Source organism: Panthera tigris, chromosome C1, assembly GCF_018350195.1.
Source record: "Panthera tigris isolate Pti1 chromosome C1, P.tigris_Pti1_mat1.1, whole genome shotgun sequence".
NCBI classification, from domain to species: Eukaryota; Metazoa; Chordata; class Mammalia; order Carnivora; family Felidae; genus Panthera; species Panthera tigris.
The window spans coordinates 185,185,370-185,205,753 of record NC_056667.1 but is presented as its reverse complement, the minus strand read 5'-3'; the positions used below and the strand labels follow the sequence as shown (position 1 = coordinate 185,205,753).

At 39.1% G+C, this 20,384-nt stretch overlaps 1 protein-coding gene and 1 long non-coding RNA gene across 7 annotated transcripts in view; one reads left to right on the top strand and one right to left on the bottom strand.

Annotated features, from left to right (window-relative positions):
* Positions 1 to 539: 539 nt before the first annotated feature.
* Positions 540 to 19,195, bottom strand: BZW1 (basic leucine zipper and W2 domains 1). Of its 6 annotated transcripts, none has more exons than XM_042995029.1 (13): positions 18,606 to 18,762; positions 17,827 to 17,900; positions 15,898 to 16,074; positions 13,827 to 13,921; positions 12,806 to 12,871; positions 12,030 to 12,165; positions 11,249 to 11,358; positions 10,934 to 11,104; positions 10,312 to 10,458; positions 9,814 to 9,952; positions 8,318 to 8,440; positions 7,876 to 7,899; positions 540 to 1,456 (listed from the first exon to the last, which is right to left on the bottom strand). In XM_042995029.1, the coding sequence occupies exons 1-13, from the start codon at positions 18,689 to 18,691 to the stop codon at positions 1,356 to 1,358; spliced, it is 1,449 nt and encodes a 482-aa protein (XP_042850963.1). In that variant the 5' UTR covers positions 18,692 to 18,762; the 3' UTR covers positions 540 to 1,355. The 6 variants fall into 6 exon arrangements, with proteins under 6 accessions (XP_042850963.1, XP_042850964.1, XP_042850966.1 ...); XM_042995030.1 differs by lacking the exons at positions 540 to 1,456; positions 18,606 to 18,762 and adding exons at positions 3,445 to 3,647; positions 19,107 to 19,195; XM_042995032.1 differs by lacking the exons at positions 540 to 1,456; positions 18,606 to 18,762 and adding exons at positions 3,445 to 3,647; positions 19,111 to 19,184.
* The window catches only part of LOC122240996, a 16,562-nt gene continuing 15,299 nt past the window's right edge, over positions 19,122 to 20,384 (top strand). The window contains exon 1 of the long non-coding RNA XR_006220883.1: positions 19,122 to 19,208. This is a non-coding gene — a long non-coding RNA (uncharacterized LOC122240996). The remainder of the gene's footprint in view (positions 19,209 to 20,384) is intronic.

Genomic DNA, 20,384 nt, shown 5'->3' with positions numbered 1-20,384 from the left:
AAATAAAAACCAAAATGAGATAATGCTTCATACTCACTAGGATGGCTATAATCAAAGAAGCCAACAATAAGTGTTGATGAGGATGTAGAGAAATTTGCTAGTGGGAATGTAAAACTTGTGCATCCATTCTAAAAAACATTTGTGTCCTTCTTCAAAAAGTTAAGCATAGAGTTGCCATGTGGCCAAACAATTCCATCCTAAGTATATACCCAAGAGAAACGAAAACATACATCCACACAAAATGTTGTACACAAATACTCATAGCATCATTATTCATAATAGTCCAAAGGTAGAACCATCCCAAATGTTGATCAACTGAAGAATGGATAAATAAAATGTGATATATCCGTACAATTGAATATTTGGCCTTTTAGAAAAAGCAATGAAATACTGATGCATGGCACAACCTAGACGAAGCTTAAAGCCATTATGCTAAGTGAAAGAAACTAGGTATAAAAAGCCACATATTGTATGATTCTATTTATGTGAAATAATGTCCAGAATAGGTAAAGCCATAGAGATAGAAAGTAGGTTAGTGGTTGGTACAACTGATGAGATGAGAAGGGGAAATGGGGAGTGACTGCTAATGGTTGTGGGGGTTTCTTTTTGGGATGATGAAAATGTTCTGGAATTCAGTAGTGGTGATGGCTGCACAATTTTGTGAAGGAATTAAAAAGCAATGCATTGTACACTTAATTTTTTTTAGACCTAATGTATTTTTTACCTGAATAAACCAAATTCCTTTTTTTCCCAGCCTTTTGCACATGCTCTTTCCTCTTTGAGGAACACTCTTCTCCATACCTTTCCCTACTTCTAATCCCATGTAAGAAATGTAGTCTGCAGAGCTCCAGCCTCATCATCACATAGGACAAGAGTGTTTGAAACAAGATAATAACTTAAAAAATGGCACACCTACCACTTGTTTTTTCCCCTATGAGGATTGATCTATTCAGCTTTTCATCTTGAGCCTATTTTGAGTCTGTCCCTTTTGCTATTTCTCTTTATATTTCTAAACAACTTTTTAGGATTACATTCAGCTGCATGTAACAGGAGACCTAAAATAAAAATAACTTAAACAAGATATTTTCTTTATCATCTGAAAGAAGTCCAGACGTAGATTGTCAGAGATGGAACACTGAAAAAGTTTGTGTCAAGAACTCAGGCTCTATTTTGTAGCTTTGTAATGCTCAGCAAATCATCCCTCATCTTTATGGTCCAAGAGCCCTGTTTGATCTCTAGTCATCATGCCCATTTCCAGCTATAAGAAGGAGAAAGGGAAGGAAGAAGACATGGCCTCTTCAAAGGCACTGGAAATAGCTCATCCCGCCATCTAGAACTTAATCATGTGGCCACACTTACAAGGGAGGCTGGGCTGGGAGATGTATTTTCTTCTTCTTCGTCTTCTTTTTTGAGATGTTTTTTGAGCAGTCATATGTCCAGCTAAATGTTGGGGATTCTAAGAAAAAGTCAGAGAATAGTATCAGGGACAATTGTTAATCTCTGCCACACAGATGTATAATGCTATGGATCTGCCCATTTTGTTTTTTGCATTTTAATATAGTATTATTACCTGTGTCTGGTATCCGCCAGTCCATAGCCCCAACTTCTTTCTGCAGATGGTAAACCTTCTGTTTTCTGCTGAATTTAAGTCCAGTCACGTGGCGGTGTAGGGTAAGGGGAGTGGACAAAGGTGGCTACTCCTTTTAAAGACTCCAATAAACTCATGCTTTCCACCCTGCTCCGCACTCCCACCCTTAAAAGAAACCAGTGCCCCAACTTCTGAGTCTTCCCTTAGACCTGCGGTATTGAATTAAGTTATGGTTAGCTCTCTGCTGCACCGCAGGGGCTTAGCAGAACAGACAAAGCTAAAACCCCGCCAATTGGTCACCTATCTGCTTTCCTTCTCTCAACAAAAGATACTTATCATATGCCATTAACCTTTGTGGACTTATAACTTTTATATTTTTAGAATGGAGTTTGGGAAAGACACTTGACCACATGCACACAAAACATGACTTCCATTGTTACTACCAGGTCATGACGATTTCAGTTAATCTTGTGTCTCTTTCTACAGTTGCTAAAGTAAAAATATCATGTCAATGGTTTTTGGGACTTTCATTACCTTCTACTGGTTCAAATCAAACAGGAAACCTGTATTCAGGGCTTTAGCAGTGTCCGTGGCATTTAGTTCCCCCAGGAACACATCCTTGACAACAGCCACAGTTCATGGAGAGATTCTTCTGATGAGTACTGTTTAAGTACCTTCGTTTAAGTAGATTATTGTAAACTTCTCAATCACTCCACAAGATAGGCATCAGTCATAATTCTTATTTACAGATGTAGAAAACAAGGCTCAGGGTTGAATTATTTGCCCAGCCACACAGCTAATAGAGGGGTATTTTTCTCCAACTGTTTCACATGCATGGTCTATTTGTTCAATGTTAGGGACTTGCAAACCATGTTTTGAGTGTGATTTGTCTCTCATGGTTGTTTTAAGGGTTTACAGACTATGTAAGCCCTGAAACCAGACGCTCCAACCTGCCAGTACCTACCATGCCTTTGGTTTTGCTCTCACCTCACTTGTGATTAGCTCCCTCCTGTAGGCCTGAATTTTGGCATCTAGTCCTGTTTGTTACCACAGTGCTAAAGCTCAGCAGAGCACCTGACAACACACATTTACGAATTGTTGACAAGTTTTTAGTCCAGCCAGGTCACATCAGTCACAGCAATCCTTGCCATAGAACAGAAGTATCTTGGATTCCACCTTACCAAAGTTGCTTCTAAATAAATATTCCAAAATCACAGAACAACTTTCATTGTACATGCAAACATCCATTCTAGTTTTTCACATCAACTTCAGTATTCTGACTAGATCCAAGAAGCACGGTCATCCCTGTTCTTATTTCTTCACTTATGTAGTATTTAATGCTTACTACTTGAGAAGTACTATCGGATGCTGGGCACTGAGGGGGGGGGGGCGGTGAAGAAGTGAAAAAGGAAGATTTAGCTACAAAATCACACAGGTCCCTCCAGCAGAAAGTTCTTAAGTATTTTTACTTGAATTAAAGACTATTCCGGCTGTTAATAGACACTGGTGGGATGAATTAGAGTTGGAGTTGAAATGGACAGAACTTGACCCATCAGATGTGAGGGCTGAAGGGAGGGGAGCTGAAACTTTCCAGGGAGGGTAGATGGCACTAGTATTTCATGAAGAGAAATGATTGCAGTTTTTGAGCATTTGGAGAAGTTTGAAGTACATGTGAGCCAAACAACAGCCAAAGTGGTCCAGACAAAAAAAAGAGGAATAGGCCTTTCAATGGTATTCAAAACGCCAGGGGGAAAACTGGAAGGACTAGGACAAGGACTGGAGCCAGAAGCAACTCCAGTGCTTATAGGTTATTAGCATACAACAACCAATGCAACAATAGTCATTGCTTCTCTAAGTTAACAAGGAATCTCATGAAATTTTATTCAACTTCAAGGGTACAGACAAGAAGCCAATTTCACAGTTAACACAAATAATGCAGCAATGGAATTACTGGTTTGGATGGCTGGACTGGAGGTGGTCCAACAACTATCTGTAGTATCAGCTATCCAGTTTTCTCCGCTCTTCAACTGTTTGCCATGCCGGGGTCCGTTACTCCTAACTAGAATGGAAATGAGGTGTATTTACAGAGAAAATATTCTTAAGATGCCAGAGAACACAAAACAGATTTTTGAAGTAATAGAGGCTGCAGTCTGTAATGGGTCACACAATAGGTTTACCTCTAAGTCAAGTGTTTAAGCACAGCCTTCGAAATTTTAACTAAAAAAGAAAAAAAAAAAAGGTTTAAACTTTTTTCCCTTCAGTATTGTAAAATGGTCACACAGACCGGGAACTCCTGAAATGGAACAGCTCAACTGTATCTGATAACTTTGTAACACCCCAAATTCACTGTATACACTTAATGCATAGTTCTCAAGCCTGCACTAATAAATACAACCATAAACATTCTGATCATAGTTTGAACAAGGTCTTGGTCCCTCTAGACAGTCTACAAAACAAAGGACTTGGCAGATTTTTTACTAGTGTTTCCTCTAGGGCACTACAAACAGTTGAACTTTTAATTTATATAAGGTTTTTAAAAGTTACTAAATTGACAGTGACTGAGTGCATCTGTAAAGTATCCTCATCCTTTTTTCAATTATTGGGAGAGAGGAGACTATAATTCTAAAGAAAAAAATATAAATGCATGGAAATCAAAAAAGGTTGGATTTGATATGGCTGCTAATTGCCCAGTTAAAACAGGGGAGGGAAAGTAGGGAAGGAAAGGGGGTTGGGAAACCTTTCTGATCCACACCAAGTTTCATAATTATGTATAACTGTATGGGTAAGACTGGGTTTAGGTCAGGGGTGCCTGGGTGGCCCAGTTGGTCAAGAGGCTGACTCTTCATTTTTCGGGTCAGGTCATGATCTCACGGTTTGTGAGATTGAACCCCACGTCAGGTTCAATGCGTGGACAATGTGGAGCCTGCTTGAGATCCTCTCCCTCTCTCAAAATAAATAAAAATAAAACATTAAAAAAAAAAAGATTGGGTTTAGCTCATATCCACTGCAATTCGTTTTTAAAAGTACTTATCACATCTACTAGAGTCCACCTAAATAAAGCCCACCGAACAACCTATTATTTAATTATATTTTAAACCTTTAGGCCTCAGTAAGCTGGTAAACAGAAACACTTTATATCAATACTAAAGGACTACTTACTACTTTACATAAAGAAATCATAGCAAGGCAATTTACCAGAACTCTCACAAATGCTTTACCTATTTTACATGGCACCTGTAAATAGCATCTGAGGAAAATTTTTACAAAGGTCATTCAGTAGTCCAAGTAATACTGCACACTAAAATTTTGGCATCTGTTACACTTAAAGCCAACCAACAGTTCTGTCATTTCCTGAATCTCCTGTAGTTTCATCAGTAAAATTTCAATACCATTATCTAAGCGTTATGCCTAGCAACTTTAATTATAAACTGCTACACAGGGTTTTAATTGATTTTTATAGATTAGAATTCCAAATGATTCTACTTATGATACAGTTACAATCAACAATCTGTTAAAATCTTCAAAACCAACGGGAAATGATTAAAATACTGCCTCAGGATATGGATATACATAAAGATATATCTGCCAATGAAAATGTTTATCTTTAGCTCCCCTCCCCTTTAAAAAGATACATTAGGTCACAATAGGGGTGATACCACCCGAGAAGGGCTCCCCCCCAATCACCCTTATTCTTTTTCATGTACAACGCAGATACATCTCTTAGTCACACGCATTTCCTCTCCCCACCATCACTATGCTATGTCAAAATTTCCTGTGGCATTTTTGTATTTGGAGTTTTCATAAGAACAAACAAATATCTCTAGGACAATACTCCCAGAATAATTAAGAAACTTAGGATCAGCTCTAAACATATTTAATTATGGCACTTAAAAGACGACTTATCCTTGGAAACTGACACCAAGTTAGGAAAATCAGCTAACATTATCCAATTATAATTACAAGTACAATTTTAACATCTAGATTAAGCAGTAAATATTTGAGGCCATAGGTGGGCGTTGGCAGCCAAGTTCCAAAATTCCACTTATAATTCAAAATGAAAATCTGTAGTCTTTAGGAAGCATTCCCTTTCTTTATAGTATCACAGGTGACTTATCCATTTACTGTAACATTGTAGTAAGTAAATACTACTTTGTCATTATGAAGAAAAAAACTATGATCAAAGATCATAATGTAGTTCTGGAAGACTACACACTCTTTCACTATACACAGTATATAATAAAATAGGGTACACTTTGTACGACAGTAACATGCAATGGTTTGGCTATAGAAATATTAATGTAGTTTCCGCTACACTGGAATTCTGTGTGGGTGTTATAGTTAGGGAATCATAGGATGAAAAGGACGATTATTAAATGCTTGCACAGTAGAGACGTTGTCTGAACGCATAACGTACAGCTATTCCTAGGTATAAACATGGAATACACCAAAAAAAAAAAACCAACAAAAAACTAAAGAAGACTGACCTATAACCTAGGCGTAAGGATGGACTTTATTATTTTTGAAAAAAAGTCTTTTGAGGACTACAAATTACAAAGTAAAAGCAGATCACTATGTAGAAACCTAGTGAATACATTTTGCCTGTGCATTAAAACTATCAAAGTTATTCCTTTAACAATTTCACCCCATTCATAATGGTATCAGTTATGTTCTTCATAAGGTCACTACACCTTTACTTCAAATTATATTACACATATTCCCTCAAGATGAACTTTTAAACACCGAATTCTTGGCTCCTAAGAACGGCACCTTTGAAAGGGGCAATTTCCATTCAGTGTGGTGGCATCATTCTAAGTTGGTTTCTTTTCCCAACAACAAAAAAAACACCTTTTCAAAATGTTCACTTTATTAATATGAAGTCTCTCCACCAAAGTGGTGGTCATTTTTTGTTTTCTAATGACTATATATATATATATATATATATATAACATATATATAATATATATACGGGTAGCAGCAAGAAAAGAAAGATGGAAATTAAAAGGCAGCCATTGAAATAAATGGATCAATTGTATATAAGAGATATTTGGCTCATGGCAATTTAAAAAGATGGAAACTAGGGTATTGTTAATAGCCAGATGCTTGAGTTATTTAAAAGGATGTCAAGAGAATGAAGTTGATCCAACATGATCAAGTGGGAATGTATCATCATTGCACTTCATTCTTTACAACAAATACTCTAAGGCAAGAGGAAATGAGTTACATTTAGAGTCTCAGAACATGCTGACCACTTAATATTTAACAACTTCCTGGGATTTGATAGTCACTTCTTTTACTCATACTATTTTTATTTTTTTAAAAAAGTAATCTCTGCACCCAATGTGAGGCTCGAATCCATGGTGAGATTAAGATTCACATGCTCTCTTCTAACTGAGCCAGGCAGGCACGCACACTATTTTATGAGTCCCTTTCCTTTCAATCTAAGTGCATGACAAGCGTAAAATACTTTAAATGACAAGATTTTTCTAAGGTACATTTGAAAATGGCTGTATGAAAAGAATATCCATTGGTTTTGCCTGGAAAGATACAAACTGAATGCAAAAGTTTTTAATGAGAACAAGCTCAACTTTCTTCTTCCCACCACCTCTGTCATACACAATTTCCCAAACAACTCACTTTCAAGCTTGTTCTCCATGGCTTTACTAAAGAATAAAAACCATAGAGCAAACAATTGAGCTCAAGGACATCCAGGGTTAAAAATGCAAGAAAATACCAACATGCAAGCAACGGTCCAAATACTCAAGATTCATGTTAATGAATTCAATTACTGTATATGAGATTTTCATTGATGAGCAGGGCTTTGGGCATACTAAATTATCACACAAATCATTGCCTTTTGAGACTTTGGATACTTTTACAGTTTAATTTGCAAACAGAATTTTTATAACAAATTATTTTTAACCAAATCATATCTTGAAAACTGTTTATATAGAAAACCCAGGGAATAAAGTGAACTGTTCATTGTGGAAGGCCTTAAATTACATTATTACAGTAGAAAATACAGGAGGTAGAAGATAACTGAAAAGACTAATGCAACATTAGATTCAAATCTATAGCTCCTGTAGCTACTTAAAACATGGTTTTAGAAACTAAACCCAACATTTCCAGTAACCATAGAAACATTTAAAATAAAATTTGCCATGAAAGCCCTTATATCATGCTTGATATAGGGAGGTAGGAAGATGTAAGAACCAGGACACATGAGACATGACATTTTATCTACAACTCCTGTTTGCTTTACTGAGGGTGTAGTTTCAAAATTCAGTCACCTTCTTCAGCTTCAGACTCAGATTCTAGAAAAGGGGAAAAGATGCAGTCAAGCATTATACAATAAAAGAAAACAAAAGTCCCCATTTATAACTTTGAAGATTTTTAATTAAGATATATTATTAATAATCCCCCACTTATGAGGATATTCACAAGCCTTCATTTATACATCTCAAAATTCATGAATATTAAAGTCTCAATCTTTTCAATTTTCCTCCTCAGAATGTCTAATGGCCAAGCCATCAAAATACTTCAATATTTAAAGCCAAGCTCTCCCTACCTGCCTTAAAGTAAATGAGTATTTGCAGATCTGTCAGAAATGAATGAAAGTCTGTATTCAAGTTACAGAATGGTATATGAATAAAAAAAGGTGGCATATACAATGGCCACATTAAAATTAGTTCTCCAGCTTACCAAACAAACTGCACCAAGTAAAAGACTTACCTTCTTCGGCATTTTTGAGCCACTCTACAAACTTTTTCATTTGCTCAAGGAAGACACTTTTCCCCTTTGCAACATGAGCATCTTTATACCACTTCAGAATGGGCTCTTCACTCAGGACTTCAGCTAGAAAGAGAGTCATCATTACATCTGGGAGTTTTTCAGGCAGAGTCAGATGCCACGTAAGGTACAGATGTGTGCATGGTAAAAAATAGCCTACTGAAGTCAAGTAAAAATAACAATTGTATTCAGAACACTCAACTGGTTTCTTCAATTTTTAAAGAAAAATAGAAAAGATAAAATGAGAAACCTACATAAAGAAATGTTTTGTCAACTTCTTGCCAACATAGGAACCTACAGCTAGGAAAAACACTCACTAAACCAGTGACTTTCTCAACTGAAGGTAACTTGACACACCCCATCCCCGTGCTGGGACATCTGACAATGTTTAGAGACATTCTTGATTGTTACACTGAGGAGAAATGCTACTCAATACTCTATAAGGCACAGGATTGTTTACCAAGAGTTAAATGGCGCAAAATATCTGGAATACCAAGGTTGAGAAACCTTATGATTAAGTAATCAGTGATACTTGATCAATAATTCATTAAACTCAGCAGGTTAAGCATCTGACTCTTGGTTTCGGCTCAGGTCATGATCTCATAGGTTCTGAGCTTAAGCTGATAGCGTGGAGCCTGCTTGGGATCCTCCCAGCTTGCGTGAGCACACTCTCTCTCTCCCTTCAAAAAAAAAAGAAAAACAAAAAACACCAAAACCCAAAAAACAAAAAAACAGGGGTGCCTGGGTGGCTCAGTCTGTTGAGTGTCCAACTTTGGCTCAGGTCATGACTTCAGTTTCTGAGTTCAAGCTGTGCATTTGGCTCACTGCTTTCAGCACAGAATCCACTTCAGATCCTCTGTTCCTCTATCTCTGCCTCTCGCCCACTCACGAGCATGCTCTCAAAAACAGATGTTTAAAAACACCCAAACATTATTAACAACGATAGTAATCTACATATATTGCAATGGGCTCTCTCCCAACAAAGTCCTTATCTTTATTAACCACTTTAGATCAGTTTTCTGAAATAGGGATCACAGAAAAGGGAATAATAACTGAAATAGAAGGTTTTACCAGAGCATTTTGAACTGATCTTGAAGGACAAGATGGCTAACGGGGTAGAGTGAAGAAGGGAAGTCAACTTGTCATGGGCCAAAGACTACAGAGATGTGAAGAGTGTGTCTGGGGAAGAGAACTGGTAGAGAATAGGAGACAAAGTTTGAGGCCACACCAAGAAGGTTTTAGATTTTAACTTATTAATAAGGTTTAAAGATGTTTGGATATTAATACACTAAAAAGCACCCAATTCAATTAGAGACAATTCAGTCCTATGATTAGAGTAAAATATTTTATGGAGCTAATGTTCAGACTCACTGAAATTATTAGAGGAGTATTTTAGGATTTTTATTAAATGTATTCACAAAATCCAAAATTTAAATTACCTTTATAAAAAAGCACCACTATTTTCTGGAAGGCTTTCATGAAATGAATGTTGTCATAGCAATACTCCTGAATCTTCAGTAACAGAGTCAGCTCAGACTGACCTTGAGTAGTAAAGGCAGCAAGTAGAGGGCTGTATTGCTTTTAAAGGGAAAAGAGAAAAAAATGTAGTCACTTCTTATAATGACCAGCCATTTCAAAATTCCTAAAATACAGAACATAACAGATCTTTTAAAATCACTGTAAATTATATTCTATGTAATGGAAACTTAAATTAAGCAGAAGGCTCTCGAAGCAACTAAGCCAACCAAGCAATACTGTCTGCACCAGGGATTCCAGACAACTGTCAATACAATGTTAGTATTTTAGAGAATAAATAAGGAATGCTCATATTTTCCAATACTCCCTCAAAAGCAAACAACAAATTTCAGGCCAATGCTATTTCTAAACATGTATTTGTTTTTAAACCGTGAGCCAAAGAAAGGTGAAGTCAGACTTACCTTCAAGTGCTTGATGGCTTGCTCCGCTACAAGCTCCTCCTTTTTGTTCCATTCCACAGTGCTCATTACGCTGGACCAGACTATTCCAATGACAACGGGTTCTGGGATGTTGTTTTTTTTCATCTCCTCCTTGACATACAAAATTATCTGCAAAAAGAATCCCAATTTAGTAAATCAGTTTTGATATGTATACTCTACACATCAATCTTAGACCTTTTACAAAAACATAAAAACACAACTGGCAATGGAACCACACGTGTACCACATATAATCAGAGAACTTTTAGAACTGGAAGGGATGGACCTCTAGTCCAAGCCTTAATTTACACAGGCAAACCAGTTGGAAAAGGATGGAGATGGAAACATAAAATCTATTCACTGGCTTGAACCCTACAAAATCCCCAAGCCCTATAATTTCTGGGCACTAGTAAAGCATTAAATGTGAAGAAGGCTAATGAAAAGCCCCAGCACATAATTCAACAGCCACTAATTAAAACTCACTCTGGTGAAATACCTTAAAGCTTCTCAAGTGAATAAAAAATCACAGAGATGGCTTATTTTTTCTAAAATTTTATTTAAGTTCTAGTTAGTTCGTAAAGATGGTTTAAACAAAAATATCTTACATCCTTAAATGGATCACCACGGGACATCTGTTCTTGAAGTTCTTTCTGGAGTTCCTTTCGAGCTCCTATGGTTTGTTGATTCCGAACATATTCTGAAAGTTCTTTCAAGCCTGCCTCAGTAAAATACTTCGTGAAGTGTTCAACACTTTGTTTATTGGCAGGAAAAAGTTCCTGAAAGGAGAATTTAATCTGGTCAAGTGGTCTTTAAATAGTATCAGTAAAAAACCACTTCTTTTCACAGATTAGAAATGAGAAAGTTCCCTTGTCACACTTTAAGTGTTGGCAAGAATGGGAAGAATCAAAAAAGTTACAAACCATCAGTCTGTTATCCATGCTGACTTTCCGAAGACTTGCAGCTACTGCATTGATGTCTTTTTCATTTATCCATGATTTAAAGAGCTTTACAGCAAAAGCTGCTGAAACCCCTGTAGAACAAAAGAGCTTACTTAGCAGAAACAAGTGGATTTCAACCATTCTATCTCCCCATTTCAACCACAGACTTACTCCCTTTATCCCCAAACTTCCCTCTGCCACTAAGCTGCTTACCATTTCACTCCAATTTCTCTATTGTCTCATTTGCTAGTTAGGTACTTTTAGTTATTAAACTGCTTTCTAATGTGTAAAATGACTGTAACAGTTCTTACACTTGACAGGGCTGTTGTGGGAAATAGGGCACATTAAACACTCAGTAGTCTAGTTTTTAAAAAGTTTTGTTTTTATTTTAACAGAATTATTTAACTATGAAAATTACATCAGGCAACTTATTTTCTTTTTGGCTTGACATTCTCCCTAAAGTCACTTTCTCTGACTTTCCCAAGTCTCCCAATTGGAATTAATCTTTCTGGGTTTCCCTGGCATTTCTCTTTTTAAGTTATAACCACATCTGCTATATACCTAAAGACAGCCAAAGGTATATATTAAATATCTAATGAGTTTTATTTTATGAAATTTAAAGATAGTTAAAAAACTAAGACTATTACACAAATCAAATCTATGTAAGTTATATCCTAGTTTTTATTATCAGTACATCTTTCATGCTCTTTGGTATCCTCACCTTCACACAACTAAAGACAATTCTTTACTAAAGGCTGATTACCTTCTTTAACCAAATTCTCATTATAAAGGCTATTAAGAATGGATGCATTAAGTGTTCCATTAGCCAGAAGAACACCAGTCAACATAGCCAGCTTGTTCCTCTCCGACTCTGAAAAACCCTTTAAGAACAGCAGCAGCTATAAAAGTAAATAGTTAAAGGTTAAAAGAGCAACTGTATTATATAAAGAGACATAGTAAAGCAACCTGTACTGATTAAAAGTGTGGGCTCTGGGGTCTAACCATCCAAGTTTTAGTCTTAGTTATAGTAACACTAGCTGAGTGATCCTGAACAAGTTACTTATCCTCTGTGCCTCAGTTTCCTCACATATATGTATGTGGATAATAAAACTTGCCTCACAGGGTTTCTGTATTACATGAGTTAATAATTAGAACAGGTTGAAACCTGATGTTACTATTAACATTACTACATTTTTTCATTTACCAATATATAGACTAAGACTTCAATATCAAGTATGCTAAATTTCTTTCTCAATCTGCTTAACTCTGATCTTACTGTATCTTTTGAACAAACCCCATTTTGGTCTTTAGTTTTTTGCCACTTGTTTGGACACAAAGCTAGGAAACACTGTGTAGCAAATTAAACTAAATGTATACCCCTGTAGCAAATTAAACTAAATGATACACCCCCAAATCACATTTCAATGACAGTCTACCTAAATACCTAAAATCCTCTCAAATCTGTGGCAAAATTAAGATTTAATGTTCCCCTCTTTGACCCCAACCTTCTGTATCCACAAAGCATACTGTTGTTCATACCTTTTTTACCTCATCTTCAAAACCTTTCTCCAGGTATTTGTAGCGCCTGATTAACTTGTTAAAAACCTATGAAGAACAGTAACGGAATTTAATAACTTGATATCTACAGATGCCAGATTCCTAAAAGATCTGAGTATCTCACAGTATCTTTAGAGCATCAAAGAAGGGAAACTTCCACTGGATATAAGAATTTACAAGCTATTTAAAAAGCCCGCTTGGGAAGAATCTGTCAACTCTCAAAACTTACAATATAACACTTTAATAGCCACCCACGATAGATTTTTATTGCCAGATATTAAAGCAAGGACTATTTATTGCTTAAATACAAGTCATTTACCCATCTGTAGGATTATTAACAGAATAAGATCAGAGAATATAGTTCTACTTTCCCAAAGACAGGTAACAAATTTCTAGGTTAGGAGCACTTGAATTCTTTGCTTACAATAACACAAACTATGTATGAAACCTTTGAATGAAATTTTGATTGGTAAGCTAATCTGCCTATTAACTCATTCATCTTTAAAAAGTTACAGGCAGGGCGCCTGGGTGGCTCAGTCGGTTAAGCGTCCGACTTAACTGTGAGGTCATGATCTCACAGTTCGTGGGTTCGAGCCCCGCGTCGGGCTCTGTGCTGACAGCTCAGAGCCTGGAGCCTGGTTCAGATTCTGTGTCTCCCTCTCTCTCTGACCCTCCCCTGCTCATGCTCTGTCTCTCTCTGTCTCAAAAAAAAAATAAACATTAATTGAATGAAATGACAAGGAAATGATTTTCCTTTTCAGTTTGAGGGTTTTCCTTAAAAATGGATTAATTCCAAAGGGACAAACAGGAAAATAATTCAATCTTTTCTACTTTGTTTTCCTCAACACATTTGAAATTTCTAGTTCGTTAATATTACACCAAAAAGTATCTCTAAATCTTCAGTTCAGATTCCTTCAACTTTCTATTTGCAACCTCTTAAAAGCAGACTACTCCTATTCAGATGGAGAATAGCTAACTGAAATAAATATATAGTTTCATTTACCTGAGCAAATGCTTGCATGGTTTCTAGGTCTTCTTGTGCTGCGAACACACAGACATCTGTACGCATCATGTCATCTGCCAGTGTACCACCTGGGGCTAAGGTATATTTTACAAAAAATTTGCAGTGACCTTCATTTAAAATTAGTAATTATTTCAATCTTACTTTCTAGAAGGATTCTCATTATAAAATAAAATGATACAAATTCTAAAAGATGATCTGAGAGCAAAGTCACTATCTCAAAAGCAACATGGTTGGTTGGTGAACAAAGTGAAACAACTTGAGAGAATAACCCCCTTCAGCAACCCAGTTAAACTCACTGCATTAACCATTCAACAGTACCAAATCTGTCACTCAAGTGGAGATGTTTTAAGTTGTTTTTGATAACATAACTTTCCATACAGAAAACAACCCTTCAAGCTTCCTAAGAGGCTGGGCCATAAAAACTTACAAGTTAGTCTTTACCTTTCATATACATTTGTAAGTATTTATGGATAAAGTGAGTCTGATATACACTTTGAAATATGGGGTAGGGGGATGAAGTCAGGGGGAACACAGCCAGACTAAGACTGTTAACAATTAAGTAGGGTAACAGCCAAGAAGTTCATTTTACTATTCTCTTTAGGATATATTTGAAAATTTCCTTAGTAAAGGTTTAAAAAAGGATTTTAAAAGCAGATTTAGGGTTAGTATTGTAAATAGAAAATAGGTATTTCTTACTACAAACTGCTAATATAATGGAATATATTAGAACATATGAACGTTAAGTTCCTTGGTTCCACCACTGAGTAATTATTTGACTGCATGTAAGTTACTGAAGCCTTTTAAGCCTCCATTCTGCAGGCTTACAAATAAGAGTTCTGATTCTATCAGCTTGGCCCTGAGGATCAATATCATATCACTGTGAAAACATTTTGAAATGTCTTAAAGAGCTATGGAAATGAAATTATCACCATCATTTGAAGATATTTAACTAAATGGCACATTCTTTTAAGACATCCTGAGCTGGTGAGGGTGGAGGTGGAAGTTAGAGCAGTGCTGTGCAACAGAAACATAATGTGAGCCACATGATGTAATTTTATATCTTCTAGTAACTTCATTAAAACAGGGGCACCTGGGTGGCTCAGTTAAGTGCCCAACTTTTGATTCCGGCTCAGGTCATGATCTTGCAGTTTTAAGAACCCCATGTGTGTCAGGGCTCTCCGCTGGGCGTGGAGCCTACTTAAGAGTTCCTCCGAGGGTGCCTAGGGTGGCTCAGTCAGTTAAGCGTCCAACTCTTGATTTTGGCTCAGGTCATGATCTCACACTTCATGAGTTTGAGCCCCACACTGGGTTCTGTGCAGAGCCTGCTTGGGATTCTCTCACTCTGTGCCCCCCCCCCCCCCAAAGATAAATAAACATTAAGAAAACCTGTAAACTGTCTTAGTTGTTCCTTATAAAAAAATGAGTTTCTCTGCCCCTCTCCCTGGCTCAGGCTCTTTCTCTCCCCCCCCCCAAAAAAGGGTGCAATTTTAATATACTCTAATCCAACATATCAAAAATACTGATTCTAACATTTCAGTATTCAAAATATTATTGACATGTCTTACATTCTTTTTTATATCAAGTCTTTAAAATTCAACGTATATTTGACACTTATAGGACATCTCAATTTATATTAGCCAAACTCTAAGTGATTGTGGCTAAAATACTGAAGAATGTAGGATTAGTCCTCAGGCACACAGAAGTAGTATTTCATAAGACTACATAAGAGGCTAAGATTTCTCCATTAATGGAGAGTTTTCAAACACAGTTTGGAAAAATTACTGATTGGGGATGTAGTAGGGATGTACATATCAGAAAAGTCATCTCCAAATGTTATGATTTTCTAACAGATTTCAACTATAAAGCTAGACAGAGCAAGATAATTTGCTAAACTACTATGACCTGGGGGCGGGGGGAATGGAAAAATCCTAAGAAAGTAAAAAAGCCAAAAACAAAGCCACCCTAATTTGACAGGTTTGTCAAACAGTCCATGTTCTGGATTCCACATCATCTCTATACATCACATTTCCCACAAAACCCAGACACTTACCCAGCATTCCGCCAGCCACCAGAATGTCAAAGAGTGTTTCTGCATATCGGCGGTAATCAAGTTTTGCTCCAGAAGCATCAAGAAACTTTGCTACTGCTTCCAAATCAGTACCAGTTTCAGTTAAGCCTTGAATAATACAGTCTTGAAACTGAGTAGGGTCAAACCTCTCTTTTTCATCTGGGGGGAAAACCCCACAACATTTAGTTTTAAAAGGCTTACCAAAATGCCATGAAACCACCACCTTATGAAAGTGTAACTACTGAATAAGTTAACCACATGTATCACAATCTCATTTATTTCAACACCTGAAAAAAACAAAACACAAAGCTTACCCAAGACCTGCAATGCAAGCAGACACAATAAAAGACTACACATATCCTCTGCAAATGCAAGGCATGACTGCCTAGTCACAAGAATTGTGTGGCTTGTCTCCTACTATTTTTTTCACACAAGTCTCATAAATGAGGAGTTAAATGAGCTAGTGTGTTCCTACTGCCAGGAGGCAATTTCTACTCCAAATGCTCTCCTATTGCCTCTGGGCTCTTCTGAAATTTAGGACATCCTCTAAACTTTAGGTAAATTTTATTCTTGAGTGAAATTCTGTCTAAATGCTGGAGCTCTTGATTCTTTTCTTTAAATGCCCATAACACTTTGTTTGTATGTTTGTTTTAAATCATTCATTTGGTACTTAACAGTGCCTTAGGGACATACCCAGCCTTTGCTGACTTCCCTATCTAGGTTAGATGCTACCGTAATTTTCACACAGCCCTGGAGTGACCAACTCCTCCCTGTCTGCCCAAGACTTTGTGTTAGCACTGAAAAGCCTAGGTCCTGTCTTCAGTCCCAGGCAAACTGGGATGATTGTTCATGCTACCCAGGACCCCACCATGAGGAACTAGGAGGGCATGAGTTATCTCAATGTGGAACTGGGGAAGTGACACCTCTTCCTGATGCTAATAACAATAAAATGACTTGGTATCACCACATCCTCAAGGGGATACAGACTTTTCCCTATTACTGCTGAATTGCTCAGTTTCCAACTCCTCTTCCTCCTCTTGAGAAAATTTATTTAGCAGGTGACATCTAAAGAAATCTGAAAAGACTAGAATCAAATCACTGTTTAGTCTCCCCACTACAAGAGGACAGTCTATGATCAGGGATTACAAAAGATTATGTAATATATATCTCAAAGTGTCTGTTACCCAGGGTAGAAAAAAACAATTTATAACCAGTAGCTGACCCAGTTCTATTTCCTCAAAATCTCCTGTAAAATAAGGTCAATATGGCTTTTGAACAATAACACTGAAAAATCCTGGTGAAAGTATTAAGCCCAATACAAAATATATCTGAGACCACACCCCACTTAACTTTGTATCACTAATAAGTGCTTTGCTACAGAATATTCACCTAACTACCCACTAATAGAAGCAGTTAACAGAATTCTAGTACTTGTCTGTGAGAAGTATTTAATTTCAAAAGACACGACAGTGTGAACTCTGTTCCATAATTAGCTTCCATGTGTAAAGTCTGGTTTTTCTCTCAGAAATCTTCACAAAGTTTGGGAAAAATCAGCAATTGCATTAGGAGCTCCCTTTCATAAATTAACTTTTCCCCTCAAGCAAGTCTGCTTAAATAAAATTTAGCTAGTGAAAATGCACTCCATACTTAAAAAAAAAAAAGGTACTTTATCCTCACAATAAAAAGACCAGTCACTAACCTTAGAGATATATATGTTGATACTAAAAACTAAAGGCTTAGAAAAGCAGTAAAAATATTAAGGGTATATCTGAAATGGCAGTCAACTAGAAATTCAAGTTCCTTTCTGATATTTTCTCTCAAAAGATTTACTATTAAGCAATTGCCTGGCAGAAAAACCAAGATATCAAAGTTATTCTGGAAGTTTGGAGAGAGACTTTAAAACATATTTACCTCTTTTTCTGGTTTTAAAACGCTGGCCTGATAGCGTTGGCTTTTGCTGCTTTTGATTATTCATAAAAGACACCCTAAGAAAAGGAAAATAAAGCCTTAAAAATATCAGTGCCATAACATTTTGTTCTAAAAACAAAGCATCAAACCTTGGTGTAGTCACAATATAAATCAAATAGAACACTTTCAGCCTGGCAGTACCTGGGGCAGACACCAAGAATTAATGTAACTTCAAATCCTGCATTTCTCCCTACAAGAAACTCTGAAGATGTACGGTGAAGTACACTTTTAAAAGACTTTATAGCAGCACCATAGTGACTAGGGGCAAATCACCCATCATAAACATAATTGTTTGGTTTCCTCCTCGTTCCTCTTTGAATTCGCCTGCATATTCCACTACTTCTAAGCACCACATAAGTCTAAGCGAGATTGCCATCATTGCCGCGAGGTATCCAAACCGTGTACGTCAATTTTCAGACACCGTCAAAGGGTGAATCCTTTCTACCGTGGGCCTATGAGCAGCACCACCCTATGAAGTTGTGCCCGTGACTGCAGCGGCCGCTTGCACCACTCCAGCCTGCAAAATGAACTGAGAGCCGGCCTAGCCTCCTTTGCCCCGTACCCTGCAATCCAAGTCTCCTCCCCGAGCACGTGTCTCCCTATCCACACCCTTCCAGTGTCTGCCGCTCGAACGAGATAACCCACCCCCCACCCAGAACCCCTCGGCCCCTGCGGGGCGCCGCAGGGGCGAGCTCTCGGCCCGCAGCCCCTTCTCCACTGACCCCGTCGCCGGTGGTGGCGGCCGCCGCAACGAGCGGACCACAGGCGCCGAGGCGCTTCGCGCCGGGGGCCCCGCCGCCCCGTACATCCGCCCGCCCTCCAGCGAAAGCAGCGGTGGTGGAGGCGGCCGCAGAGGTGGTGGCTGCTCCCCCGCCCCTCCCGCCAGAACCCCCCACGCGTACATCACCCAACAGAGGCCGCAGCGGCTTTGTTACCCAGGCCAGGCAAGGCCGCTGCGGGGGGGGGGAGGGTCCCTCGGTCTCTGGCGCCGCAGCGCACCCCCGGGCCCCCACGTCCCGGTCCGGGCCGCAGACCCTCGACCTCCCTGCTGAGGTGGCGGCAGTGGACCTCCAATCCAGGCCCCGGATCCCGCCTGGCCTCAGGCGGCGGCTCAGACCCATTCAAGCCGGGCCACACCAGACCTGCCGGCCCCCACCCCCCTGCCCTGTCTGGCGACTGAGGGCCACAACCTCGTCCCGGGACAGGCGAGCGTCGCGCCTCACCGACTTTAAGGCGAACAGAAAAGAGCCAGAAATCCCCGATGTGGCGGCAACTGCGGCGGTGTCTCCTCTGCGACCGGAACTAACGCGAGGAGGAGGGAAGAGGTGTCACCCCCGCCCCGGCCGGCCTCCTATCGCGAGATTTCTTCCTCAAGCGTCCTCCCCGCGTCTCCCTTAGACGAGGCCTTGAGCCTCCGCCTTTTCCATTCCTTGGGATTCGGGGTGGGAAAGTAGGAAAGGACAGGGAGAAGGGTTTTTAAGTCTTCTTTGTTCCTTTATTGGGTTCAAGGTTTTGCGGAAACTTATCCTATCCTAGCCTGTCTTTCTTCCCTCTCTGCCCCTTGCGGCCTCGTAGCACACGGAGGGGTTAGAAGAACAAATACCCCGCCCCCCATCCCCGCCAATCCTGAAGAATTTGGATACGGCAGCCCGGAGTCCCTCCCAGCAGACACCCCCCCCCCCCCCGCCGGAAGTCGAAGCCTGAGGACTTGGTGCACTCGGGCCCTTTCTAGGGCGGTGGCTGAGCTTGGCCAAGGGTCCTTAGCTGACCTCCGCTCCCATTGGGGTTGGTAGAACTCGCTCAGGCTAGTCCGAAGCGGGGCGACTTTGCTTTGAGGTGCCGCTGGCTGGCTGGGGTTGTGCACTGCCTCTCTTAGGAGGTTGGGAGATCCAGATGGAAGGTTCAGAAGAAAATTCTGCCCTCCAACTGTGGCCGCTACTCCTTGCAGCGGTCTTTTGTCGTTTTCTCCTGAGTGTGGTCCTTGCGGGGACCTGGAGAGCCTCAGAATTCCTTGGAGGACTTTTAAAAACACAGATTGCTGGGTCTAACCCGCACAATTATGTAGATCTGTTGTAGGACTCAAAAATGTGCTTTTCTAACAAGTTCCCTCTGATGCTGATGATGCTGGTCTAGGGACTACACTTTTGAGAACCACTGAATTAGAGGATGTATCATCAGAGAGCTGAGGGACAAGGTAACGCGTGTGAAAAGCACTGTGGGCATTAAAACTGCAGAGATGCACAATGTCTCCAAGATCTAGCCTCATGTTTTTATTCCGTTTGTATCTTAGTTTGTTTTCCTCTCCATTGTTATTATCCTCCTACCAAAAAATCCCACCCAAACCCTAAAAACAGGGTCTGTTGCTACAGTCATCTTCCCTGCACTCTGCTTCTCTCCCTTATCAAACATTTCTGGTAAATCAGTTTATATTAGTTGATTTATTTAACTGTCTGACCTCTGCTGCCTTCCCCTCTCAACATCGTGGACAATTACTTTCTCAG

What these genes read in the sequence shown, in the direction of transcription:
- BZW1 (XM_042995028.1), bottom strand. Translation starts at nt 18,691, where the DNA reads ATGTACGGGGCGGCGGGGCCCCCGGCGCGAAGCGCCTCGGCGCCTGTG. An exon ending in GGTGGCTGGCGGAATGCTGG is followed by an intron (nt 13,922 to 15,897) that starts GTAAGTGTCTGG and finishes AATATACCTTAG; the next exon opens with CCCCAGGTGGTACACTGGCA. An exon ending in TTGAAGATGAGGTAAAAAAG is followed by an intron (nt 12,166 to 12,805) that starts GTATGAACAACA and finishes TTACTTTTATAG; the next exon opens with CTGCTGCTGTTCTTAAAGGG.